Source organism: Tamandua tetradactyla, chromosome 1 (assembly GCF_023851605.1).
Source record: "Tamandua tetradactyla isolate mTamTet1 chromosome 1, mTamTet1.pri, whole genome shotgun sequence".
NCBI classification, from domain to species: Eukaryota; Metazoa; Chordata; class Mammalia; order Pilosa; family Myrmecophagidae; genus Tamandua; species Tamandua tetradactyla.
The window spans coordinates 22,859,772-22,882,913 of record NC_135327.1 but is presented as its reverse complement, the minus strand read 5'-3'; the positions used below and the strand labels follow the sequence as shown (position 1 = coordinate 22,882,913).

Below are 23,142 nucleotides of genomic sequence, written 5' to 3'. Positions count from 1 at the left end.
TTGCTCTTTCTCACGAGTTCTTCTGAAATGCCAGTGTGAGAACATGAGAATTCAAAAAGCCACAGATGCCATTACAGTGCAGAGGCACCAGAGGGCGCCATAGCCAACTGCCAGGGCCAAGGGTGCTCTGCGAGGCCAGGCAGAGCTGCCTCCTTTCAGAGACCTGGAGTTGAAAGTTGCTAGTTCAGCGCCATCACCCCACGACCCACCATCACACCCACCCACCGTGCTCAGAGGCCAGGGGTGGGGAGACCTGCATCAGAGGGTGCGAATGGCCCACCCCCACCTCGGCAGGATCCTTGGGTTCTTTTGCCTTCAGCATGTCTAGATATCATTCTGTTTTCTGTAACAGTGTGTAGCGTATCACCCTAGCTTCTTTGCCGTTTGGCTCCCTAACTTTGGGAAAGGCTCTACCCTTTCTGGCCTCAGAGTTCCAGGGAAACCCAGGAGTCAAGACTGAGTGGCCCCTAAGTTCTCACCAGGGTGGTTAGTAGGGGTTTTGCTTTGCCCCATCTTGGAAACTTTGTCTCATCCTGCTTTGATATCACAGTCGCTTCTGAGGGTCTTGGCCCCTCCCACCAGGCCCCCGTGGCCCGGCTCGGGCCCCCACCCCAGAGCAGACCCTGCACGAATGCCCCAGGAGGGCAGTGTGGGGAAGACTGACGTGTCTCTGCCCCACTGATTCTGCGTAACTCTGGGCACATCGTTTTCCCCCTGTGAACCTTGGTTTTTCTCGGCCGGAAAGTGGGCAGCACTTGGACCTAATGTGTAGTCTGAGCTCCCATTCTGCCTGGTGGCAGAGATGGTCACAAGTCCATGGCGGGACCCCTCGTTCTTTGCTGGTGAGGTGGCATCTCAGGCCAGGGAACTTACATGATGCCAAGGCCACCTGGGATGGGCAGCTGGTCTCGATGACATTTATCTGAACTGACGCCTGTGGCTGACGCCCAAGGACCTGGCATCACCAGTCATTGCCGTGTAGTCCTCTGCATCTCTCCGAAAGTCCCAGTGGCCTAAACAAGACAAACAATGCATGAAAAAAATCTCTGAGGTCCTGGGTTAGTGTGATCCCCATTGTGTCTTTCTGTCACATCCCTCTGCCATCTGGGATCTGACATGGTTCCAGCCATCACGTCTGAAATCCAGCTGGCAGAAGGAAGAAGTGGAGAATAAAGCACAACCTTTTCTCTGAAGGGCATTTGCTGGATGTTGCACGAGACACACCCACTTTATGTGTATTTTTATTGTGAAATATTTCAACACTACAGTCCAAAACAAACAATGCTAAAATGAATGTTTGTGTACTCACTAGCCATTTTTTATCAAACCTTGCCATTTTCATTTTTGCTTTCGATTGTAAGAAGTTAAATGTTACCAATACAAGCCAAGTCTCTGGTCTTCTTCCCCAACCCCCTTCCACATCTCTTGCCCCAGAGATGCCACCATTCAGTCTCTTACATGTTTTTCACTCTTATTACACATTTATATATCATCATATGGTTACAGTACGGTTTTGCAGTTTTGTGAACTTCATAGCAATGGCTTCTTACAATGCAAATCACGGTGCAACCTACTTTTTGCTCCTCACGTTGTCTTTGAGATTTATCCACAATGATAACTGTAACTCTTCTTTGCTCATTCATCATGGCTGGGCTGTATCCCAGCGCACGATGCTACTGTATATTTATCTATTCTTTTGATGGAAGTTTAGCTTTTGGCAAGTGTTTGCCGTAAACCATGCTACAATAAATGTCTTTGTGCATGTCTCCTTGTGCACATATACAAGAGTTTCTCTAAGCCAGTGGTTCTCAAAGTCTGGTACCTGGGCCAGCAGCATGGACATCACCTGGGGACTTGTTGGAAATGAAAACCATCAGATCCCGACTCGCACACTTATTCTGTCAGAGCCTTTGAGGTGGGACCCAACAGCCCGTGCGTGAGCAAGCCCTCCAAGGATGCTGATGCACGCTAGAGCTTGACAACCACTGTTCTAGGGTTCATACCTGAAAGCTGAATTGCTGTGTCTAGAACGGGCATAGCCTCAATTTTACTATTGCTAGATTTTTCTCCAAAGTTTCCACTCCTGTCAGAAACGAAAAGCTTCCTCCCGTCCTTGCTAGTCATGGGTATCCTCGGAATTTTTTTAAATTTGCTGATTGCGTGGCAAAGTGGGGCTCTGTTCACGTCTCCACCGATGTCCTCGCCCCCTGGTCCCGGGAGTCGCTCTTACCACCTCGCAGTTGTCTCTGCCCTCGAGTTCCCGCCAGCTTTGGAAATGCAGAAGCCTTTACTCTGCCATCCCGCTGCAGTTTCCTTGCCTTGCAGCCACGAGGACAGCATCACTCGTGCCTACTGCTGGGTGCAGGGGCCTAGGCCGTGACCCCCGTCAGGGTTCTCAGATACCAACAACAGAAATGGGGGCCTTATAGGGAGGATCTGGTGGGGGAGCTCGTAGGGTCCAGGGAGCCGGAGGATCAGGCCGAAGGTCAGGGCGGTTGTCATCAGAGAGCTGGGGGAGAGGCAGAGGCGCAGGGCCCCAGTGGGGATCTGGGTGGGGAGCCGGCCCTGCCTCCGCCCCACGCGTTGCCTCGCCCTTCACATCCCACACCCGGGGCCCGGGGTCCCAGAAATGAGTGTGACCTCTCGCTGGCGCCCTGAAGAAGGGCTGGGCCTGGGGATTTCTCTCCCAGGGCGGCAGCCCAGGGTTTGCTCCTCGCCAGGACCTCACACGGTGGGGAGCTCCTTTCAGGGAGATGGGGTGCCCCATAGGAACAGGGGAGGGGCTGGGGGCTGGAGAGTTGGGCGTGTCCCCCCCAGGTGGTCGTGGGGCTCGGAGGAGCCAAGGTGTGTATCTGGTTTATTAAACAGTCCGACCTTGATGGGGTATAAACATAAACCATGTCAATGTTTCCCCAATTGCTAGTGCTGAGAAGCTGCTCCGTCTTTTCTTGTCCTTAAATGACACTTGGACTCTTTCTGACCGTCCCTCAGCTCCTACTCCCCGCCAGTCTTACCTTTAGGGGACCTCACGTGAGGCAGCAGCCATGTCCTTCAAGCCTGGCTATGTCTAAGACACCCCCCCCCCCCCCCGCTGCTGCGAACCCCTCGCTTTTTTTAATCAATAAATTTATTTTTAAAAATTTTTATTAATAAAACCAATCAACATACAAACACGAATATTCTTAATGTATGAACATTTCGTACTTGGTGTGCAAACAATGGCTCACAATATCATCACATAGTTGTGTGTTTATCACCATGATCTCATTTCTCAGAACATTTACATCACTCCAGAAGAAAAAAATAAAAAGAAAAAAGAAAAAACTCATACATACCATACTCCTTACCCCTCCCGCTCATTGACCACTAGTATTTCCCTCTATCAATTTATTTTAACATTTGTTCCCCTTATTATTTATTTACTCTTAATCCATATTTTTTACTCATTTGTCCATACCGTAGATAAAAGGAGCATCAGACACAAGGTTTTCACAATCACACAGTCACACTGATTATACAATCATCTTCAAGAAATATGGCTCCTGGAACACAGCTCTACAGTTTCAAGCACTTCCCTCCAGCCTCTCCATTACACCTTAAACTAAAAAGGGGATATCTATATAATGCGTAAGAATAACCTCCAGGATAACCTCTCGACTCTGTTTGGAATCTCTCAGCCACTGACACTTTATTTTGTCCCTTTCCTCTCTTCCCCCTTTCAGTCGAGAAGGTTTTCTCAATCCCTTGGTGCTGAGTCCCAGCTCATTCTAGGATTTCCGTCCCACGTTGCCAGGAAGGTCCACAACCCTGGGAGTCATGTCCCATGTAGAGATGGGAAGGGCAGTGAGTTTGCTTGCTGTGTTGGCTGAGAGAGAGAGAGGCCACACCTGAGCAACAAAAGAGGTTCTCTGGGGGTGACTCTTAGGCCTGATTTTAAGTAGGCTTAGCCTATCCTTTACAGGGATAAGTTTCATATGAACAAACCCCAAGATCAAGGGCTCCGCCTATTGATTTTGTTGTCCTCACTGCTTGCAAGAACATCAGGCCTTTTCCAAATGGGGAAGTTGAATTTTCCCCCTTTCTCACCATTCCCCCAAGGGGACTTTGCAAATGCTTTTTTATTCATTGTTCAAATCACTCTGGGATTTATTGGGGCATCACTCTGGACAAACTTACAAAATTTCACGCCCTACTCAAGGTTCCATGTACTTATGGTGTTCAATTAAACTGTCCATATCAGTTGTATTATGAACCCCTCACTTTTGTCACGAAGGAAGTACAGGCTCTGCCATGCTGCCACATCCCCCTCCCCCCAGCCCCCAGCATTGACCTTTTCCCCACTCACAAAAGTATGGGCAGGTCTCAGATGGGCAGGCCTGCAACCCAAGCTAATGTCCATCCAGGACATGAGATCTGCTCACCTCTTGTTGCAGACACCCTCTGTCCCTTTGAGGGGTCCCCTTGGCTCTCCCTCTTTGGGGGGCTGGGAAGAGACAGAAAAGCCACAGCCATTGCCCCACCCCAGGCTGACAACCTCTGACTCTTGCAAGTCCCTGCTCTAAGTGGTCAGCTTCATCAGGGCCCTGAGAGAATGGTCAGGGTGGCAGGGACACCTTAGGAGCCTGGGGAAGGGGGGCTGTCTTTAAATTCCAGGGTATTTTCCACCTCTTTCTCCCCAGTTTTGATTTTGGGCAGCAAAAGTTTCCTCCCCTCAATTTGCTACATTTGATGATGGGAGAGCGTCTGATGATGGATGACGCCAGTGAGGAATTAAGAATATGATGAGGAACCAAGCAGCTGGGAGCCAGTCTCATCCCCACCTGCACCTGCCTGAGTAGCACGCCTCCACTCACAAATGCACAGTTTTGGTAAAGATTAAGTCTGGGTGACAGAAAATTCCAAATAATAGTGCTGACACAAAATAGACATAGATTTCTCTCTCATGTAACAGTTTACAGGGGTAGTCCAGTGCTACTACAGCAGTTCTCCCTTCCTCAGGGACTAGGCTTTTATCTTATTTCTTCACCATCCTCAGCACATGGCTTCCACCTCATGATCCAAATGGCTGCTTGTGCACCAGCCATCGAGTCCACATTCCACCTAATAGGAAGCAGCTTTCTAGAACTTGCACATATTGCTTCGTCTTATAACTCCTTGGCCAGAAGTTGGTCACATAGCCACACCTAGCTGTAAGGGAAGCTGGGAAATTTAAACTTGTATTTCAGGGTGGTCAGATGCCCAATCAATATCCCAATAAGATGAACTCAGCTGCACACAAGCAGAGTTTGACCATCTCTCTCCCTGTTTCTTCCACCTTCCATCCTCATCTGGCTGGCAGTGGGCACTGGCTTGGGGGGCAACTGCACAGGCTGCGTCATCTGCTCCGAGGAGAACGGCTGCTCCACCTGCCAGCAGCGGCTCTTCCTGTTCATCCGTCGAGACGGCATCCGCCAGTACGGCAAGTGCGTGCACGACTGTCCCCCTGGCTTCTTCGGCATCCGTGGCCAGGAGGTCAACAGATGCAAAAGTACGTGGTTCCTCCCTTGTCCTGGTGCTGGGCTCCTGGCCCATATCCCACACCCTCACCCCAGGAAAGCTACGGGGGAAGAAATGAGTGCAAGCATGAGACCCTTGCTTAGCACCAAGCTGGCCCTGCAGTTTGCAGCAAGTCAGTGTCCATTCTGGTCCTTAGCACCAATGTAGCAGGGAACCTTCACTTTTATCCCAGTTTGCTGTGTGGCCTTGGGGAAGTTACGCACCATCTCTGGGCCTAACTCAAATGCAAAAGGAGTCTAATTTGTAACTCTAATTTCTTCTGTGACCTGGGACAAATTACTATCTCTGAGCCTTGGTAGAAATGGGGAAGGGGGGTCCTCACTCCCAGCCCAGATGTGCTGTGTAACTGCAGGCAAGATACTTGCCCTCTCTGAGCCTTAGCTCAAATGAGAAAGAGAATCTTGACCTTTAAATCCAAATAGCCATATTACCTTGGTCATGTCACCTGTCCCTGCTGAGCTTCAGTTCAAATGGAAAAGGAAGCTCTCCTCATATGCAGCTCAGTTTGACCTTATGCAAGCCTGGGCTTCAGAGGAGACACTATGTCCTGACCTCAGTGTTACAGAGACTGGGGCTGCTCGTGAGGGCCCTCCTACCCGGGCAGTCTCAGCATGCCCCCCCACAGGCAGCTTCCCTCACCTGGGGTGTCCCTGGTTCTCTTCCAGAATGTGGGGCCACATGCGAGAGCTGCTTCAGCCAGGACTTCTGCATCAAGTGCAAACGGCGGTTTTACCTGTACAAGGGGAAGTGTCTGCCCTCCTGCCCTGTGGGCACTGCAGCCCACCTGAGCACACAGGAGTGCCAGGGTGAGTGTGGGCCGCCTCAGCCTCCCTGGCCCCACCCTCTTCCCATCCCTCCCTGGAGCAGGGGCTGGTGAGGGACACCAAAGTCATAGGGAAACGTCACGTGGTGGCAGGAGGCTCAGCCATTCCATGTCGGGTACCTCCACGCAGTCTGTCTTCAGTACACTAGAACCATCACAGCCCCACTGTTATTTTTACTATTACTTCCAACACCGGCATCACTATTATTGCAGCAGGGCACAGAAGGGCATTGGTTGTGGAGTAAGACAGACCTGGGTTCCAATTCCATTTCTAAAGCATCCCCCACTAGTATCCTTGGGTAACTTACTTAGCCTCACTGTCCTTCAGTTTCTCCATCTGTTAACAAAAAAAAAGAGATTATGATAGAGCCTACTTCATGGGGGAGTGTCATGAGGATTGCATGAATCAAAACCGTTTCTTTTATGCAGTAACCAGCACAAAGTAAATGCTCGGTAAATGAGGTCTGAGCCTTATCGTTCACACTTCCTTCTCCCTCACCCTACGTCCCACCCAGTCTGCTCATTCATTCACTCAAAAGTATTTACTGAGCGCCTGCTATACACCAGGCACTTTCCTAGAAGCTGGGAGCATATCAGTGCATGAGACAAAGTCTCTGTGCTCATGGATGCATCATTTTAGTGGGGAGACAGAAGAGACACATGATATGTCAGGTGACAAAAAGAGCTCAGTGAAAAACGATAAAGCAAAAGAAAGCTCCCCAACCCATCTCTTTTCTGCCCATCCCCTTCTCTGTACCCCAAGCCCAACCTCCACCTTGTCCCCGCCCCCTGCCCCTCGCCACAGTCTGAAGCAGCCTCTCCCTGCCTCCCTGCCTCAGCTGGACTCTCCCTGGCCCACTCTCCACCTGGCAGCCAGACATGTTATTTCAAAATGACAATCTGATCACGTCTCTCGTCTGCTTAAGGCCCTTCAGTGACCCTCAGGTACTGACCTGATCCCCAGCTGCTGACTCTCACCCCTGTCATTTTGTCCCACCCCGCAGGTTCCCCATTTGAGTCCATAGTCCAGTTTATCCAGTTCTAGATAATGTCAAGGTCAGTTATCCCTGAGGCTCTGTGGGGTTATTTCTTCTACCCGGAGCCCTTCTCCTTCCTGCCCCCCCCCCGCCCCCGTGTCTGGTTAACCCTCCCTGCTCCCTTTCCTAGTCCCCTGTGCTTCAAGGCTCAGCCCAGGAGTCTCCTCCTCCAGGAAGCCTTCCAGGCCCTCCAGGCTGGACACATGCCTCCTCTGGGCTCCCCCAGCTCCCCAATTCCTTCACTGAGCACCCTGCCCGTCCCCAGTTGGCTTCTCTGGATGGTGAACTCCAGGAGGCAGGCACAAGGCTGTCTCCTCCCCTGCTACACCTCGGCCCCCAGCGCAGTTCCTGGCACAGGTGCTCACTGCATACTTGTCTAATGACTACATCTAGCCAAAGGATCCTTGTTCTAAGGTCTGCAGACCTGATTTCTGGGCCCAACTGGCCCTTGAACTTGCTGTTTCCATTGTGCCAGGCCTTTCCCAACCTTCTCTGGACCTCAGTGTTCTGATTTGCAAAATGGGGGCACCAATATCTACCCCTGTTCTCTGCCTACCTCTCAGAGCCCTTAAAAGAATCAATTGACAGGAAATATATACATTTCATACATACATTAAAGCTTAACCCCATAGGAATATCTATGTGCATCACCTCATTTTCCTTAGCACAGCACCACAGAGCTCCCACTTCTGCATTTGATCAAAGGCACATGGTAAAGTTCAAGCTCAGGGTCCTGACCCTGAGGGCCTCCCCAGCCAACCTTCCAGCCTCATCTCCTGCCCCTCCCTTCCCTAAACGTCACTCCCATTCCAGCCACTCTGACCCTCAAGCATGGTCTGCCAGGATTCCCAGGGCATTGTTCTCCTGTCTACAGTGCACTTCCTTCCAACCCCACCTGATGAACTCCTCTCTCTCCTTTCCCTGGGAAGCCTTCCCCTGCAAAGCCAGACACTCGGTCACTGTGACTGCTAGCACCCCACAGCAGCCCGTGCATGCATGAGGCTTGTATAAAGAACAGTTTAAATGTCTCCCATTGCAATAGATGGTGCGCCCCTTGCAGCTGGAGATCAAGGGTCTGAAGGACAAACGCTGCCAGCTGACCCTGTCTGTCTGTCTCTCCCTCACCCCCACAGAGGAGTGTGAGCTGGGCCCCTGGGGCACCTGGAGCCCTTGCATGCACAAGGGAAAGACCTGCGGCTCAGCCTGGGGTCTGGAGACCCGGGTCCGAGAGGCCAGTCGGGCTGGGCAGGAGGAGGCAGCAACCTGCCAGGCGCTGTCCGAGTCGAGGAAATGTCCCCTCCAGCGGCACTGCCCAGGAGGTGAGTGCCGGGGCGGGCCTGCAGAGCTGTGGCAGGCAGGGCCCTGGCTGACTTAGGTGACTGTGTCGGGGGTCCCCAAGGCCACCGTCAGTTTCGACGATTTGCTGGAAGGATTTACAAAATTCAGAAATGCTGTTCTACTCATGGTTACAGTTTATTACAGCTAACAGATACAGATTAAAGTCAGCCATGGTAAAGGGTGCACAGGGCAGAGTCCAGGAGAGACCAGGCACAAGCTTCCGGTGGAATCGTGTGGATGGCGCTGAATTGTCCCCCAATGGAGTATGACAGCACATGCACGGCATTGCCACCCAGGGGGCTCCCCCGAGCCTTGGTTTCCAGGGTTTTGGCTGGGGATCAGTCATGCAGATGTGGCTGACTTCAGTGACCTGCCCTCAGACCAAATTATACAGTTGTGTATAATTTGAATCACATTTTCAGTATAAACTATCAGACCTGGCCAAGGCTCTAGGTCTGCAAGGACTCTTTTATTAGCAGGATATTTTAGGCTATCCCGGTGGCTCTCAGGAATCAGGCATTCTCTGAAACGCACAGGATTTGAAAGTCCCAAGCCTGCTGCATTAACCCTTTACTGCACAGAGGCCTTGGGACGGTGACCCCACAAAGGAGACCTGTCAGGCTGCCTGAAAGCCCACCCCATTAGCCACACCTTCAGGTGGGCTAAGCATCGCCCTCATTAGTTTCCTTTCAAAGGCATGTCTTCCTTGCCAGGGTCAGTCTCAGATACGTTAGGAAGATTGAGCTTTTCCTTTTTAGCCAGAGATCTCAACCTCTTTAGAGCGACCCTCCCCCTTTGTAGAACAACGATTATGAAATACACCCTTTACTATTCTGAATTGAAATTTATGAATAATGCAATCCACTTGCTGCACACATCATTTTTTAAAGATCAGGGTGGTGCTCTAACTATAATATAAAAGTGAAATAAAATACATTTCCTTGTGGAAGGGCTCAGGCCCAATACACCCTTTAATACTTGGTGCAGTTATCAGTTGCTTGAGCAATGAAGTTGAATGGCCGTGAATGCGGGAGCTGCGGTCAGTGCCTCAAATGCAGGACTGTTTTCATCAGAGAAATCTTGGTTAAGCTCCCCAAACCATCTGATCGCCTCTCAACAGACGCCCCAGGGGCAGTCCTAGAAAGTGCAGTGACCAGGAGAGGTGTTCAAAACACTCGCAATTTATACATAAAACAGAATTCGGTTCTGGGCCGAGATCATTGCAGGCATTTTTCAGCTACCTGAGTGTTTGGCAGGGTGCGAGGGACCTGACGGATGGGGTTAGTTTCCTGTGTGGGACTGGCTCACACAGCACCCCCATCCCCGGAGTACCACTAGGACACCCCCCCAGGTGACCACCAAAATTATTGCGTGGATTTCCAAAACACGCCTGGGGCACTGCCCTTCTGCTGAGAACCACTGGTTTAAACAGAGGAAGGGCCGTGGCCGGAGGTGATGCAAGGTGAACAGATGCGGGAGTGACGTGGACCCAGCTCAGGAGAACGGTGCACCTACTGCGTGCTGGCGTGGGCTCAGCAGTTTTCACCTCATAATCTGCGGAGGAAGGGGTTTGAACCCAGGGAGACCCCTGCTTTCAGCAGGACCTGTGTCAGGATGGAGGGTGTGGAGAGCAGGTGAAGTTGCCTCTGGGAGTCAGGTGGGCAGTTGGGGACACAGGATGAAGCTGAGATGGGACCAGAGAAATGAAGAGACCTCAGACCCACACAGACGACAGTTCTTTACATACCTGTTACTGTGGCCACATCTCTTGTGGCATCTGACAGCTGGTGGCTGGCTGGCTGTGGGGACAGTGAGAGGACAGCTTTTCTCCTGGATGAAGATGACGATGATGATGGTGATGATGATGATAATGATGGTGATGATGATGGTGATGAAGATGATGATGGTGATGATGGTGATGGCAGTAGTGATGATGGTGATGATGACGGTGAAGATGATGACAATGATGATGATGGTGATGATGACAATGATGATGGGGATGATGATAATGGTGATGATGATGGTGATGGTGATGGCGATGATGATGGTGACGATGATGATGGTGGTGATGATGATGGTGACGATGATGACAATGATGATGGGGATGATGATGATGGTGATGATGATGATGGTGGTGATGATGGTGATGATGGTGATGATGATGGTGATGATGATGGTGACGATGATGATGATGGTGGTGATGATGATGGTGATGATGATGACGATGATGGGGATGATGATGATGGTGATGATGATGGTGATGGTGATGGCAATGATGATGGTGGTGATGGTGATGATGGTGATGATGGTGATGATGATGGTGACGATGATGATGATGGTGATGATGGTGGTGATGATGATGGCGATGATGGTGATGATGGTGATGATAGGCAGAAAATATAAAGCATAAGCCATGTCAGGCACTGTGCTAAACATTTCGTAAACACAACTCTGCAAGCTCACAGCAACCCTACTGTGGGCTCTTGTATCTCAGGTCTCAGCACATGTCTCCCCCACTGAGGTGCCTTCTATGAACACTTAGATCCTTCTAAAATGATCTTGCTTTAGTGTCTATCTCCCTCAACACTGTGTGACCTCAGTGAGAGCCGGGTCTCACCTGCCTTGTTCATGCTGGCTCTCGAGGGCCTAGAACAGGGCCTGGCACACAGTAGATGCTCAGTTAACATTTGGTGCATGAGTAGGTAGGTAGATGAGTGGGTGGATGAAGGGCAGGTGGGTGGGTGAGTGGGCAGACAGGTGGGTGGATGTCAGGCAGGCATTGGAAAGGCATGGAGACCCAAAGCCCCCGTCCCCTCCAAAGCTGTCAAGGGCCACTCAGGCATCCCCCACACCCCATCCCCCCGGATGCTGTCATCATCTGAGGGCTGCCACAGTCAGCCCTGGAGCTGAGAGTGCAGCCTGGCCTCAGTGCCCCCAAAAGGCTTGGGAGGGAGATGGGGAGCCCCAGAAGTGGTCAGCCTGGTCTGTGGGGTTGACCCTGAATCTGCCTCACAGAGGGAAGGGCCAGGACCAGAGCTGCAGCCCTGATTCCTCGGGAGATAACCTGCAGCTGGAGCTCAAGAAGTGAACTCACTCTCCCCTTGCCACTGGGCTACCAGTGCCCTGACAGCCTTGCTGTGCAACCTTCAGAAGTGACTTACTTGGCCTCAGTTTTGTCGTGTTCAAGCGGGCATAAGGCCCCCTTGGGAGAACAATGTGGGAGCCAAATTATATACACAAATGGCCTGTGCATGGAGGTTCTCTGCAAATCAGAAATGTAGGGCTAGCTCTGGGTCCCGCCGGGCTCAGTCTTCTCACTTATCAGTAAGAATATGAGCCACGGGGCTCGAATACATAGCAGATGCCTGCTGGGTGCCGGCACTCTCCAGCCTCCTTGCAAGGGGCTGTGTGGCCCTGCAGTCCAGCCTCTGGAGCTGGACTCACACCTGGGCATGGCTCACACACTCTCCTCTTCCCGGCCAGGTGACCTTGGACAACTTTCTTCACGTCTCTGGGCCTCGTTTTCCTCATACACTCATAAAATGAGCATAACAACAGTACCTCCCTCCTAGGGTGGTTTTCAGGGTGAAATTGTTTAGAACAGAAAACAATTCAGAATAGTGCCTGGACCCCAGCAGGCATCACACGCAGAGCTAGGGTCCCAGGTGCTTTCCAGGCAGAAGACGCAGCTCAGAGAGACTTGGAAGGGGGACCACGGAAGACAAGCAGAGGGAAAGGTGAGCCCTCGGGCTGCCGAATGGAGGTGGGCTGGGGTCAGGTCGAGATGGGCATCTAATGCCAGGCCAAGGGCCTCCACTCTGGGTGGCCAGCAGAGGCTGCTCTGAAAAGCTGCTGGGGCTTGGAGGCCAAGTGACCCTTGAAAATGAAGAGGGAAGACCAGTGGGAGAGGGTTAGGTGGCCGGGAGGGCTTAGTTCCCTTGGGACAAGGGCAGCTCTATCTTCATCCCCCATGTTTCAATCAGCCGTAGCCTAGCCAGTGCTTTATTACATTCTCTTATCATTTCCGCACCTGGAGGCCGGCACACACACACAACCCTACTCCCGCATTCATCTATTCCAGAGATGTGTGTTGAGCACCTACTATGCACTGGGCAGGATGCCAGTGCTGGGAAGCACCAAGCAGGGCAGACACGCCTTGCCCTGGGAGAGTAGAGGAGAGCAGGAGTCAGCTGGCCAACCCGGTTAATCATTCATACGGTGTATTTGTCTTCTAGGGCCTTCTATACATGGCCACCAGCATGATCTTTTTAAACTCTAAGTTTTAATAACCTGTCGTTCCTTTGTGCAAAACCCTCCAGTAGTTCACAGCTCACTTGGAGGAAAGCGCCAGGAGCTCTTCCAGGCCTGCCCTCCTTCGACCTTACCTCCTATCCCTCTCCTCCTGGCTCACTTCGCCCCAATCATCCTGTCCCCTCTCTGTTCCTCCCACACAACCAGCCCATGTGGCTTCCGCATGCTGCACCAGCTGTGCCCTCTGCCTGGGATGCTCCGCGTGCAGCTAGGCGCAGGGCTGCCTTCTTTCCTCCCTCATGCCTTTCCAGCCTCCTTATCAGGAACCAAAAGCCCCCTTTCCCCTTCCCCAGTTTGTATCTCCCAGCAGCTTTTCTCTTCTAACTTAGCCCATGTTCTACTTAATAGTGCCTGCCTCTCCCTGACAAGCGTTTGCTCCAGGAATCCCTGCCTGTCCTCCTCCTTGTTGTATTCCCAGCACCTAGAACAGGGCCTGCACACAGCAGGCGCTCTATACATGAACAGGACCGGCAAACAACAGGTGCACCAAAAATGAACAGGATCTGCATACAGCAGGTGCTCCATAAATACTTGTGACCATGGGCAAAGTCATTTAGCCTCTCTTTGCCTTAGTCGTGCCTTCGTCTGCAGCTTGGTATCCTGGAGCCTTGGCAGCAAATTCGCACCAACTCGGTAGTTGAAAACAACAGAAAGTTATTCTCTCGCAGTTCTGGAGCCCAGAAGTCTGAAATCTGTGTCAGCAGCGCCATCCTCCCACTGAAGGCTTTAGGGAAGATTCCTTCCTTGCCCCTTCCAGCTCCAGATGGCACCCGGCGAGCCTTGCGTTCCTTGGCTCGCGGCTGCGTCACTCCCATCCCTGCCTCTATCCTCACGTGGTCTTCTCAAATGACAGCTCTTCCTCCCTGTCGTCTCTTCTTCTACATCCAGCCATCGGATGTAGCTCCCACTCTAATCCGGGGACCTCATCTCAACCTAATCCCATCTGCAACGACCCCGTTTCCAAATGAGATCACATTCGCAGGTTCCAGGTGGACATGAATTTGGGGGGCCGGGCTCAGCCCACCGGTAACGGGAGCGATACTCACCTTGTAAGGAGGCCCTGTGAGGCGAGATGGGTTAGTAATCCTGGCAAACTCCCTGCAGCCAGGCCTGGGCCCAGGAAGCTTAATTAATAAACAGAAATGACTTGTCTCACTTGGTGGCGAGCTGATTCAGCTCAAGGGCCTGCAGCTGGTTCTACATGGCCTTGGGAAAGTTCCCTTCTCTTCCTCTCTGTGCCTCAGTTTGTTCATCTGTGAAATGGGGCCCATCATTGTGCCTCTTTAGCAGGGTAAGCTCCCTGTAAACGCTGTCATCATTCACTCGCAGTGTGCTCCCTCTGGTCCTGGCCTCGGTGCCGGGTAGGCTGCCAGCGCCTTCTCTAGTGAGGGCTGCACTGTTAACTTGCCCATTCTCCAGACGTAGGAAGGGAGGCTCAGAGCCGTTAAGCCAGGAACCTGGAGCCACAGGGGCCTCAGCTGCTCTCCTGCCTCCCAGCCTGGGTGTCCGCAGGTGCCTGCTGCCACAAAGAGATCTCCTTCTGCTCTCCCCTCTTGGCAGGAGACAATGAGGGGAAGAGAGAGCCCGAGACTGGAAAAGCAAGACAGAGAGACAGACATGCAGAGATAAGGGGGCGCGGGCTGCCCCGTGTGGGTGTGTACGTTGGGCACTGCACAACTCCCGGGGGCACCGTTCGCCTTTTTCTGCCCTAGATTTGTTTAGTTAACGCAACCCACTTTCAGCGGATGACAGTAAAGTGTCTTCAGGACGGGGCCTCTTCTTGTTTGCACATAGTCCCCGCGACTCCTTGAGGGGACCTCGGGCTTAGGGCTTGTCTGTGGACGGTCACAGAGCTGGCGTGGGGGTGAGGATGGGCAGGGAGGCAGGGTGCTCTGTTTGAGAACCGTCCCGATGTCGTCGAGCTGCCGGCGGCCAAGGTTCGGTGGCGCCGTGGGTTTGAGGATGCGGGTGTGGTGTGGGTTGCCGCTTTCTGTTGCCCGCTGAGCAGCCCAGGCTGACGTTCCTGTTCGGAGCTGTCGGGGGCGGGGATTTGTGGGTTTAAGGCCTGCGCTTGGCGTCTTGGAGGCAGCGGGACAGAGTGCTCAGGAGGGGCCAGCCGGCAGACCCCCGCCCTAGCCCCCCGCCCCCGGCCCAGGCCCGCAGCCGCACAGTGTAACCCGGCCGTGCCCTCGGCAAGCCCTTTTAGAGGGTTTCCCGGTTCGATTTCCTCAGACTAGGAGAAGCCACTGGTCACTGTGTTAGACCCCTCTGCCCGCATTTGCCCCCCAGAAGGAGGGTGCAGCCAGGAAGCCAGGCCCCCTTCTCGGTGGGGCTGCTACTAACCGACCCCCGACCCCGCCCGTGGGAACTGGGGGAGCGCCTGTCGGGTGGGGGCGTTGGGACCATCGTGAGGGGTCGCTGAACTCAACACACATAAAGCGCTTGGAACCGAGGCCGGCCTGCGGAGGGCACCAGCCCCGCGCCGCTGGGGTCAATGTTGGGGGTGATGGTGAAGGGCGGGCTGGGGGCAGGGTGTGGAGGGGGTGTTGGTGGAAGTTCCCAGGTCCAAGGCCAAGAGGCCCGTGAACTGTGAGATGGGGGAGCGGGGTCCTGGGGCCCCCAGACGCCCTCCCCGGGCCCTGCTTAGGGGACCCACGTGCGCCTGCAGGCCAGGACGAGCCTCTAGGATCAGCTCGCAGGTGTGGCCTGCGCCCCGCTGTGGGGAGCAGAGGTGGGGGGCGGGGGGACCTCTGGGGGCTCAGAGACGTTGCCTTGTGCTCTCGTTGCAGAGAGAAGCCCCAGCCACAGGAAGGGCCGGAAGGAGCGGCGACCGCACAAGGACAAGAAGCCCGAGCGCAAGCTGGACGCGAGGCCTCCCCGGCAGCAGGCCTGAGCGCACCCCGCCCCCACCCGCCTGCGGGCCCAGCCCCCACGCCTCCCAGCCGCCGGCTTCATTCCTTGCTCCTTTCCTCCCTCCCTCCTCCCTCCCACCCTCCCTCCTTTCCTCTTTTCTTTCCTTTTATCTGTCTGCCTTTCTCTTCCTTTTTTCTTTTTTTTCCTTCTTTTCTTCATGCATCCTCCTTCCCTCTCTACACCCCGACTCCCCTCCTCTCTCTCTCTCTCACACACATGTGCACTCACACACTCACACATACTTTGAGACCGTCTGCCAACCACAGCCTGCGTCCTCCCCAGCACTGAAAAGTGAGCATCTCTTTCGAGGCCTTTCCCTGCCCCCGGCTTTGCTGAGACAGTGCTTCCGAGAGGCGGGCCTGGGCCGGGCCGAGCCGGCTGGCGGAGCCAGACGCCCTGCTCCTGCTCCAGGGGAGGCCCCGGAACCCAGGACGCAAGCGCCTCGTCCTCCGGCCAAACTGCAGGCCATTTCCACAGGCCTCGGCCACCCCCTGCCCCAAGGAGACCCCTGGACGTGGCTCTGGAGTCTCCCTGTGGCGGCCGAAGAGGTCTCCTGGAGGCTGCCTGCTGCACCCCAGTGGAGCTCCCTGGCCGCCCCCCCTCACAACCGCCATGCCCCTCTGCCCAAGCCGATTGTACTCTCAAGTCTGCTGGGGACCCCGGGGCTGGGTGAGGTGGGGCTGTCAGCCCGAGGGAACCCCCAGACCAGCCCAGAAGAGCACAGCAAAAGGAACGTTGCGATTACCCAGGCCACTCCTCCCCCACCCTGCCACCTCCTGCCCACTGTAGCCATGGGGAAACTGAGGCCCGGGAAGGCAGGGACTTGTGAACCCACATGCTCCGCCGGCTCCCCCTGGTTGCCCTGCTCAGCACGTCCATGACTGAGGGGAAACTCTGGGGGGCTTGGGGGAGGGGATGAAGGAAATCAGGAGCAAGAGAAGATTTCCCCCCACCCACCCCTGCTGGCTCTCTGAGCTTTTGCATTTCACTGTGACTGCCCCGCACCCCGGCAACATGAGGAGTCTCCAGGTTACACCAGGCGAATCAGTCTGTCCTCTCCGCTTCATTGTGGCACACTCCCTGGCACCCCTGGCACCCCTGACCCCCAGGGAAGGACATTCCTGACTTCTGTTGGCTTACTGGCTGGCCCCAACTCACAGGGTCACCTGATAGCAGCTAGGAGCGGAATGTGCAGGCCGAGGGGGGCCCCCGAGGCCAGAAGTGCCCAAGAGTGGTTTAGGGATGGTGGGAAGGCTGGCAGGCAGGAGACGGTATGACAAAATATCACCTTCCCTTGGTGGACCATGGTGGCTCAGTGGCAGAGTTCCCGCCTGCCATGCCAGAGACCCGGGTTCAGTTCCCGGTGCCAGCCCATGCGGGGAGGGGGAAACAAAAATCACCTTCCCTGCTCCAAGAGGCGCACCTCAGACCAGTTGGCTCTGCTTCCCGACAGGCTCTCTGTGAACTGACTCCCCAAGGCCCAACTCACCTTCACTTCCTCTCTCCCTCCCCACTGAGGACAGCCAGAGCCCCCCCTCCCCCACGGCGCAACACACAGCTGACAGGCCACCAGCTTCTCTTCTGCAAAGGTTTATGCCTCTGAAATGCTCTGTTGTTGTTTCAAGACCCCAACTTTTTTTTTATTTTTAATAAAGGGAAAAGAAAAAAGAAACATGCAAATGCTCCTTGAGCATCAGGCAGTTGTGATGATGAGTTTGGAGTAGCCGAATCTAAAACATATGGGGTGGATTTTTTCCCTGGAGTGCTCAGAGCGAAGAGAAGTCAGGGTGCATCCGGACTGGGGTGGGGTTCATCTTGGAGGTGGGGAACCGAGCCCCATAAATGACAGAAGTGGCCTTGGGAACCCTTATCTGTGCTTCATATGGCATGTCAGAAGGGGAAAGTTACCCCGGGGACTGTGACAATCCCATGGAGTTGTCAGCACCCAGTCTGCTGGCGCAGCGATCGGGAAGCCTGGGTTCGAATTCCCAGCCCTGTCACCAGTTGTCCTTGGAGTCCTGGCTATTCCCCCTTTCTGGGCCTCAATTACCCCCATTTGATGGGAGAAGGAGAGGCATGGCTGGATTAAATCACTTGCACAAATAAGGGTGGTTCAGCAGCATCCCCAGAGGAGCTTCTTAAAAATTCATTTTCTAGGCCTCCAGCAACAGCAAACTTACTCATTCCAGGACAAGTTGGGGGGCAGGGGTAGGGGTGGGGGGAGACTCTCAGGTGGCTTCCAGTCCCAGAGTGCTGGCAGTCTCAATCTGGGGGCTAAAATTCCAATTCAGACCTCAAAGCCTCAACAACAATCTGATTCCACGCTTCCTGCTGAGTACTGGGTTTCCTGCTGAGATTCAAACGCTAGGATGCTGAGGGCTCTGAACACTGCAATCCTAAGAGAGTAAGTAATGCAAAAGTGGAAGCTCCAGTCTTTGAGATTCCTTTGTCACATCCTTCCCCCTCTCTGGCCCAGGGGGCCTGGTCCTCTGCTCCCAGCTGGGGGCTGTGGATGTTTTTTTAACTTTTTCAAATTAGGAGAGAAGGTTTTTTTAGGCCCCTTCTATAACCTTTGCATCTCAGAGGCCCCTTCCTCTTCCCAGCTCTGGAGTCTTTCAAATCCTTGTGCTCCTAAATTCTCCAGAGGATTGGGGGGCCCTGGGGAAAAGGAACCCTCTGAGCCCAGGGGATCAGTGTCTAACTGCCTCTTGGAAGCTTGGAAACCTGCTTTGGCAATCGGAGCTGGAGCCCGTGAGGAGCCCAGGAAAAGAAACTGCTGGCTTGGCCTGAGCTAAGGAATTCCAGCGCAACTTTCCCCAGCTGCCTCAACAGCCCCATTCCAGCTCAGACCAGGGGCTCCCTCCCCAGGCACAACCCCTGACCCCATCCCCGGCCCCCCCAACTCCTCCCTGTCAGCCTGATCTTCAGGGGCTGATTTGCCTGACGTTCTCATCTTCCGTCACTAGAGGTCGCCGCTCAACCAGGACCAGGGCAAGTAACCAGGCTGGCCGGTGTCTACCGCCTCCTCTCCCAGCAGGGCTGGAGGGACTGGGGGCCGGGGCAGGGGCTGCCTCTGGCCTCTGGCTTAACAACAGCTGTTGTCATGGTGGCTTTGGCTAAGTGGTATTCACAGCGGCACAGAGTGGCAGGCTTTAGCGGTCCCTGGCCCAGGCCCTTCCCTGTGCAGAGGGGAAATGCGATTCAGAGATGGGTCCAGCCCCAGTTCCCTCAGGGAATCACAGTGGCCGCCGCAGCTCCTGAGCCCCTGCCAAGACTCCCAGACCCCGAGACTTAGCGGAGCTTTGTACTACCCCATTGTCACTTATAAGACAATGTCAAGCCATCCCATGTTTTCTGACTCAGGAAACGTGCATTCTTTTAATAACAATGATAATATTGCCTTACATTTCTTGAGCACCTACTGTGCGCCACGCACGGCTAAGCACTTTATTGCAGTTGCTTCTCTCTTCTGTATAGCGCATAACTACCATTTTCCCCATCTCTGTATATGCACCCCACATTTTTGCAACCTTTATCTCCTACCACCTCCACATCATCCTTTAAGGCTAAAAGCTCCCGCCCCCCCCCCCCCCCTTTTACAGGTGAGGAAATTGAGTCTTGAGTTAAAGTCATTCAATATTCATTGGTCTCATCTATCCATCCATCCAGTAAATATGCAGATGGAGCCTACTGTGTGCCTGGTTCTGGTTGGTGCTGGTGGTAGAGACCCAGGCCTCGCTGCCTGCAGCTTTCAGTGTGCAGATAAGCCCGCGGTCAGGTGTGATGCTGTGACACGCCTCCCATGGAGGACAAGATTTAGGAAGAGGGCAGCAAACACGGGCTATGGCCTCCAGGGCTCAGGGAACTTCCTCCTCCATAATCTCTAAACTGAGAACCCAAGAGTGAGGAGGCCTTAATGAGAGGGGCTGGCTGGGGGAGGGGTCCAAGAGGAAACAGCACGTGCAAAGAGGTCACGCCTGGAAGTGCCAAACCCTCTAAGCAGAGGCCCAGACCATGGAACGTGGGGGCCCAGCCCTGGTGCCCTGGCTCCCTGCCCGGGTAGTCTCCCCAACATCCCACGACTCCCCACATCACCCATTGGCTGTGCCTTTGCATTCAACCTGCACCCATAAGGCAGAATAGCTCGTACAGCCAGACAAGCAGCTGAAGACTGTTCCATTCCCTGCCGCCTAGGCTTCCCAACTGGGACCCCAGCAGAAAAACCGTCCCGTGCCCTGAATTCCCAAACCTCAGAATCCATGAGAATGCTAAATTGGTGGTGGTTTTACATCTCTACGGTTGGAGTGATTTGTTTGGCAGCAACAGATAACTGGAACAGGGGTGGATGGCGGCACCTCTCTCCTCCAGTGGCGGGGCTGGGAAGTGAGGCAGGCAAGAGGCAGAGATCAACGCCCCCAATCCCAATCCACCACCCACCAGCTTGGACCCTCAGGCAAGATCCCGCATGCCTTGCAGCTCCTGTTTCCTCACCTGTTAAAAATAGAATAAGAAAAGTATCCCTGGTGGGGCAGTGGTAAGGTTTAAATAAGTTAATACATGAAAAAGGACTTAGATACATAGTAAGCACTCAATAACAATTATCATTACACGCATTTTATTTATTCATTCGACAAACGTTTCTTTTGCACCAGGTACTTAACATTAAAAACTGAAAGTCAGTGCTTGTTTCAGGGGCATATATACTGCAATTATGCCTCCCCAGAGCCCTCTGAAGTAGGTTCTATTATTATTCCTCGTTTTGACAGACGAGGACTCTGCAGCTAAAGAGAGTAAGTAATGTAATAGGGACTCAAAACTCGAACCTCCACCAGATGACCACTTCATGCGTGGACACCACAGGGCAGGGGGATGGATGTGAAGTGGAAGAAATGCATCCAGACCATCCACTGCTGGGGATTCTTCTGCTCAGCATTCATCCTGTACAGCAAAAATGCTTCATTCGGGAAAGGAACTCCAAATGGCTCCTAAACCCCAGAAATGACGTTTAACCTCACTCACATTAAATGATAATAAAGCCCACACACAGCTACCATTTTCCACCTCTTTGATCGGCCAAGAGCCCCAAATCTGAAACCACGGTGCCTTGGCCAGGCTGCGGGGGAACTACTAGGCTCTCCCACCATCTCAGGGCGGGGGTGTGGTTTGGCACCACCTCTACAGAAGCCACATCGATCAGCACGACAGCGCATGTGTCCCCTGACCCAGCAATCGTCTCTCGAGATTTATCCTCCTCGTAACCCCATCAGAAGCAAAATTGCAAGTGCACGCGGATTTAAGGCTGTTCACTGTAGCATTGTGAGAGCCCCAAACTGGAACCATCCTAAACAGCTATAGGAGATCTGCTTAAAAGCAGCGCCCTCAATGGAACAGCTGTGAAGCATGGACGTTACTTGTGTCACGACCAGGAACTACCTCCAAGATGTCACTAAGTGAAAAAGTTGCAAAATGGCATGCAGCGTGCAGGAGGGAAGGGGGATACATGTGTGTGTATGATCCACGTATGTGTAAAACCTACATGTGAAAAGACACAGTAGAAACCAGGAGCAGTGATTGCTCTGGGCAGCAGATCTGGGAAGCTGGGGTTGGAGTGGGTGGGAAGGAGATTTGCTTTAGTCTTTGTTCCTCCAACGTTTTATGCCATGGAAATCTATTTCCAAGTCCAAAAATGAATGAAAATGAAATACATTGGGGACATTTCAGTGCCCTTGATAAAGATTCATATGGCTTTGACATAAGTTCTAGAATGAAGCATTTTTAGCCAGTGTCTTGGGGACACATCCTTGAGCTCCAGGAGATAACAGTCCCCAAGAGTGGGTGTTCCAGCTGTGTGCCAAAGAGCAATGGTCCGGCTGTCCCACCGTGGCCTTTTTCTCCTGCTCACACAGGTCCATTCCCACCCCCCCTGTGCAAACCTGGTGTGAAATTCTGCCAGGACAGTGTCCAGATGCCAAGACTCAATGGTGGGTCTTGCTAAAGCGCACTAGACTTCCTTGGACCTCCCCCAAAGTGGGGGGTAAAGAACATGCCAGCAAGTCAGAGAAACGTGGGCGCACACCCCAGCTCTGCATCCAGCTCTGCTCAACCTTGGGGGAATTACTCTACCCCATTGAGTCTCCTCTTCTGCAGTTGCAAAATGAAGCCAAAAGCATTAACACCCATCCCTGGAATGGGGGAGGATGAACCGGTATGAAGTGGGCACAGATCTGGGGCATAGCAGGGCTAAGTGAGTGTAGCTCATGCTATTATAACTCGTTCTTCCGTCTGCTCATCAAGCTCCTTGATTCCAAATCACATCCGTCCTTCAGCAGACACTCCGCCTCCACAAGCCTTACCTGATCTACCATCCAATCCCCTGGACAGTGGCCCTTTTCTCCCCAGTCTGAGGTCTACAGCTGTCTAGGCCACGAGGGGCCAGCATTGCCCAGGAAGCCAATCTGAGGGGACCCGAGAGGGCGCCCACCACAGCGCACACCTTCAGAGCCCCATGGAGCCTGGCGCTGACCACTGGGCTTTCTCTAGCTCATCAGAGCCTCCTGGCTACCCCAGAAGCAGCTACTACCATCACCGTCCTGCTATCACCCCCATTTTCTCTTCTTTTCCCTCCTTTTTCCCCTTTTGCCCTTCTTTTCTTTTCTTAAATTTTGGGTGTCAAGAATTAAGTTAATTATGCTCCTCAATCCATGCAAACCCTTCTCTTGCATTATTTTATTTTGCTTTCATGCCCTTCCCCCCACTTGAAGCATCCTTGATGCTCAAGGATCCTTGAATAGGGGTGAGTACTAGTAAAGCACGTAGGGCTGTGTTGTGGGTCTCTGGTTTTCTATTTACAGGGATGGTCTTGTGTTGTAGCTTTTTTCCCTATATCGTAATCCCCCCACCACCACCATCCACCTGGAGTTTCTTAGACCGGGTGGCGCCGCTCCTGCCCCCTGCAGTTGACTGACCCGGCATGAGACACGGATAATCACTGCTCACTTCCTCAAACCATGTCTCGGCTGACCCATTAGCGGCCCCTCCTGGATGGGCAGGAGAATTTCTCCGGGCGTAGGCTCAGGAGGGGTTGCTGGGGCCCCTCTGCCCCCCCCCCCCCCCCCCCCCCCCCGCCGTGCCTTCCAGGCCGAGGACTCTGACTCTTCTCCGGGC

General features: G+C 53.5%; 1 protein-coding gene across 1 annotated transcript in view; it reads left to right on the top strand.

Moving 5' to 3' along the window:
- RSPO4 (R-spondin 4) overlaps nt 1–16,859 on the top strand; it is a 41,135-nt gene extending 24,276 nt beyond the window's left edge. The window contains exons 2-6 of the mRNA XM_077156807.1: nt 5,339–5,527; nt 6,222–6,362; nt 8,550–8,735; nt 15,855–15,952; nt 16,320–16,859. Of these exons, the coding sequence (XP_077012922.1) occupies nt 5,339–5,527; nt 6,222–6,362; nt 8,550–8,735; nt 15,855–15,952; nt 16,320–16,859 (1,154 nt within the window). The remainder of the gene's footprint in view (nt 1–5,338; nt 5,528–6,221; nt 6,363–8,549; nt 8,736–15,854; nt 15,953–16,319) is intronic.
- Nucleotides 16,860–23,142: the final 6,283 nt, after the last annotated feature.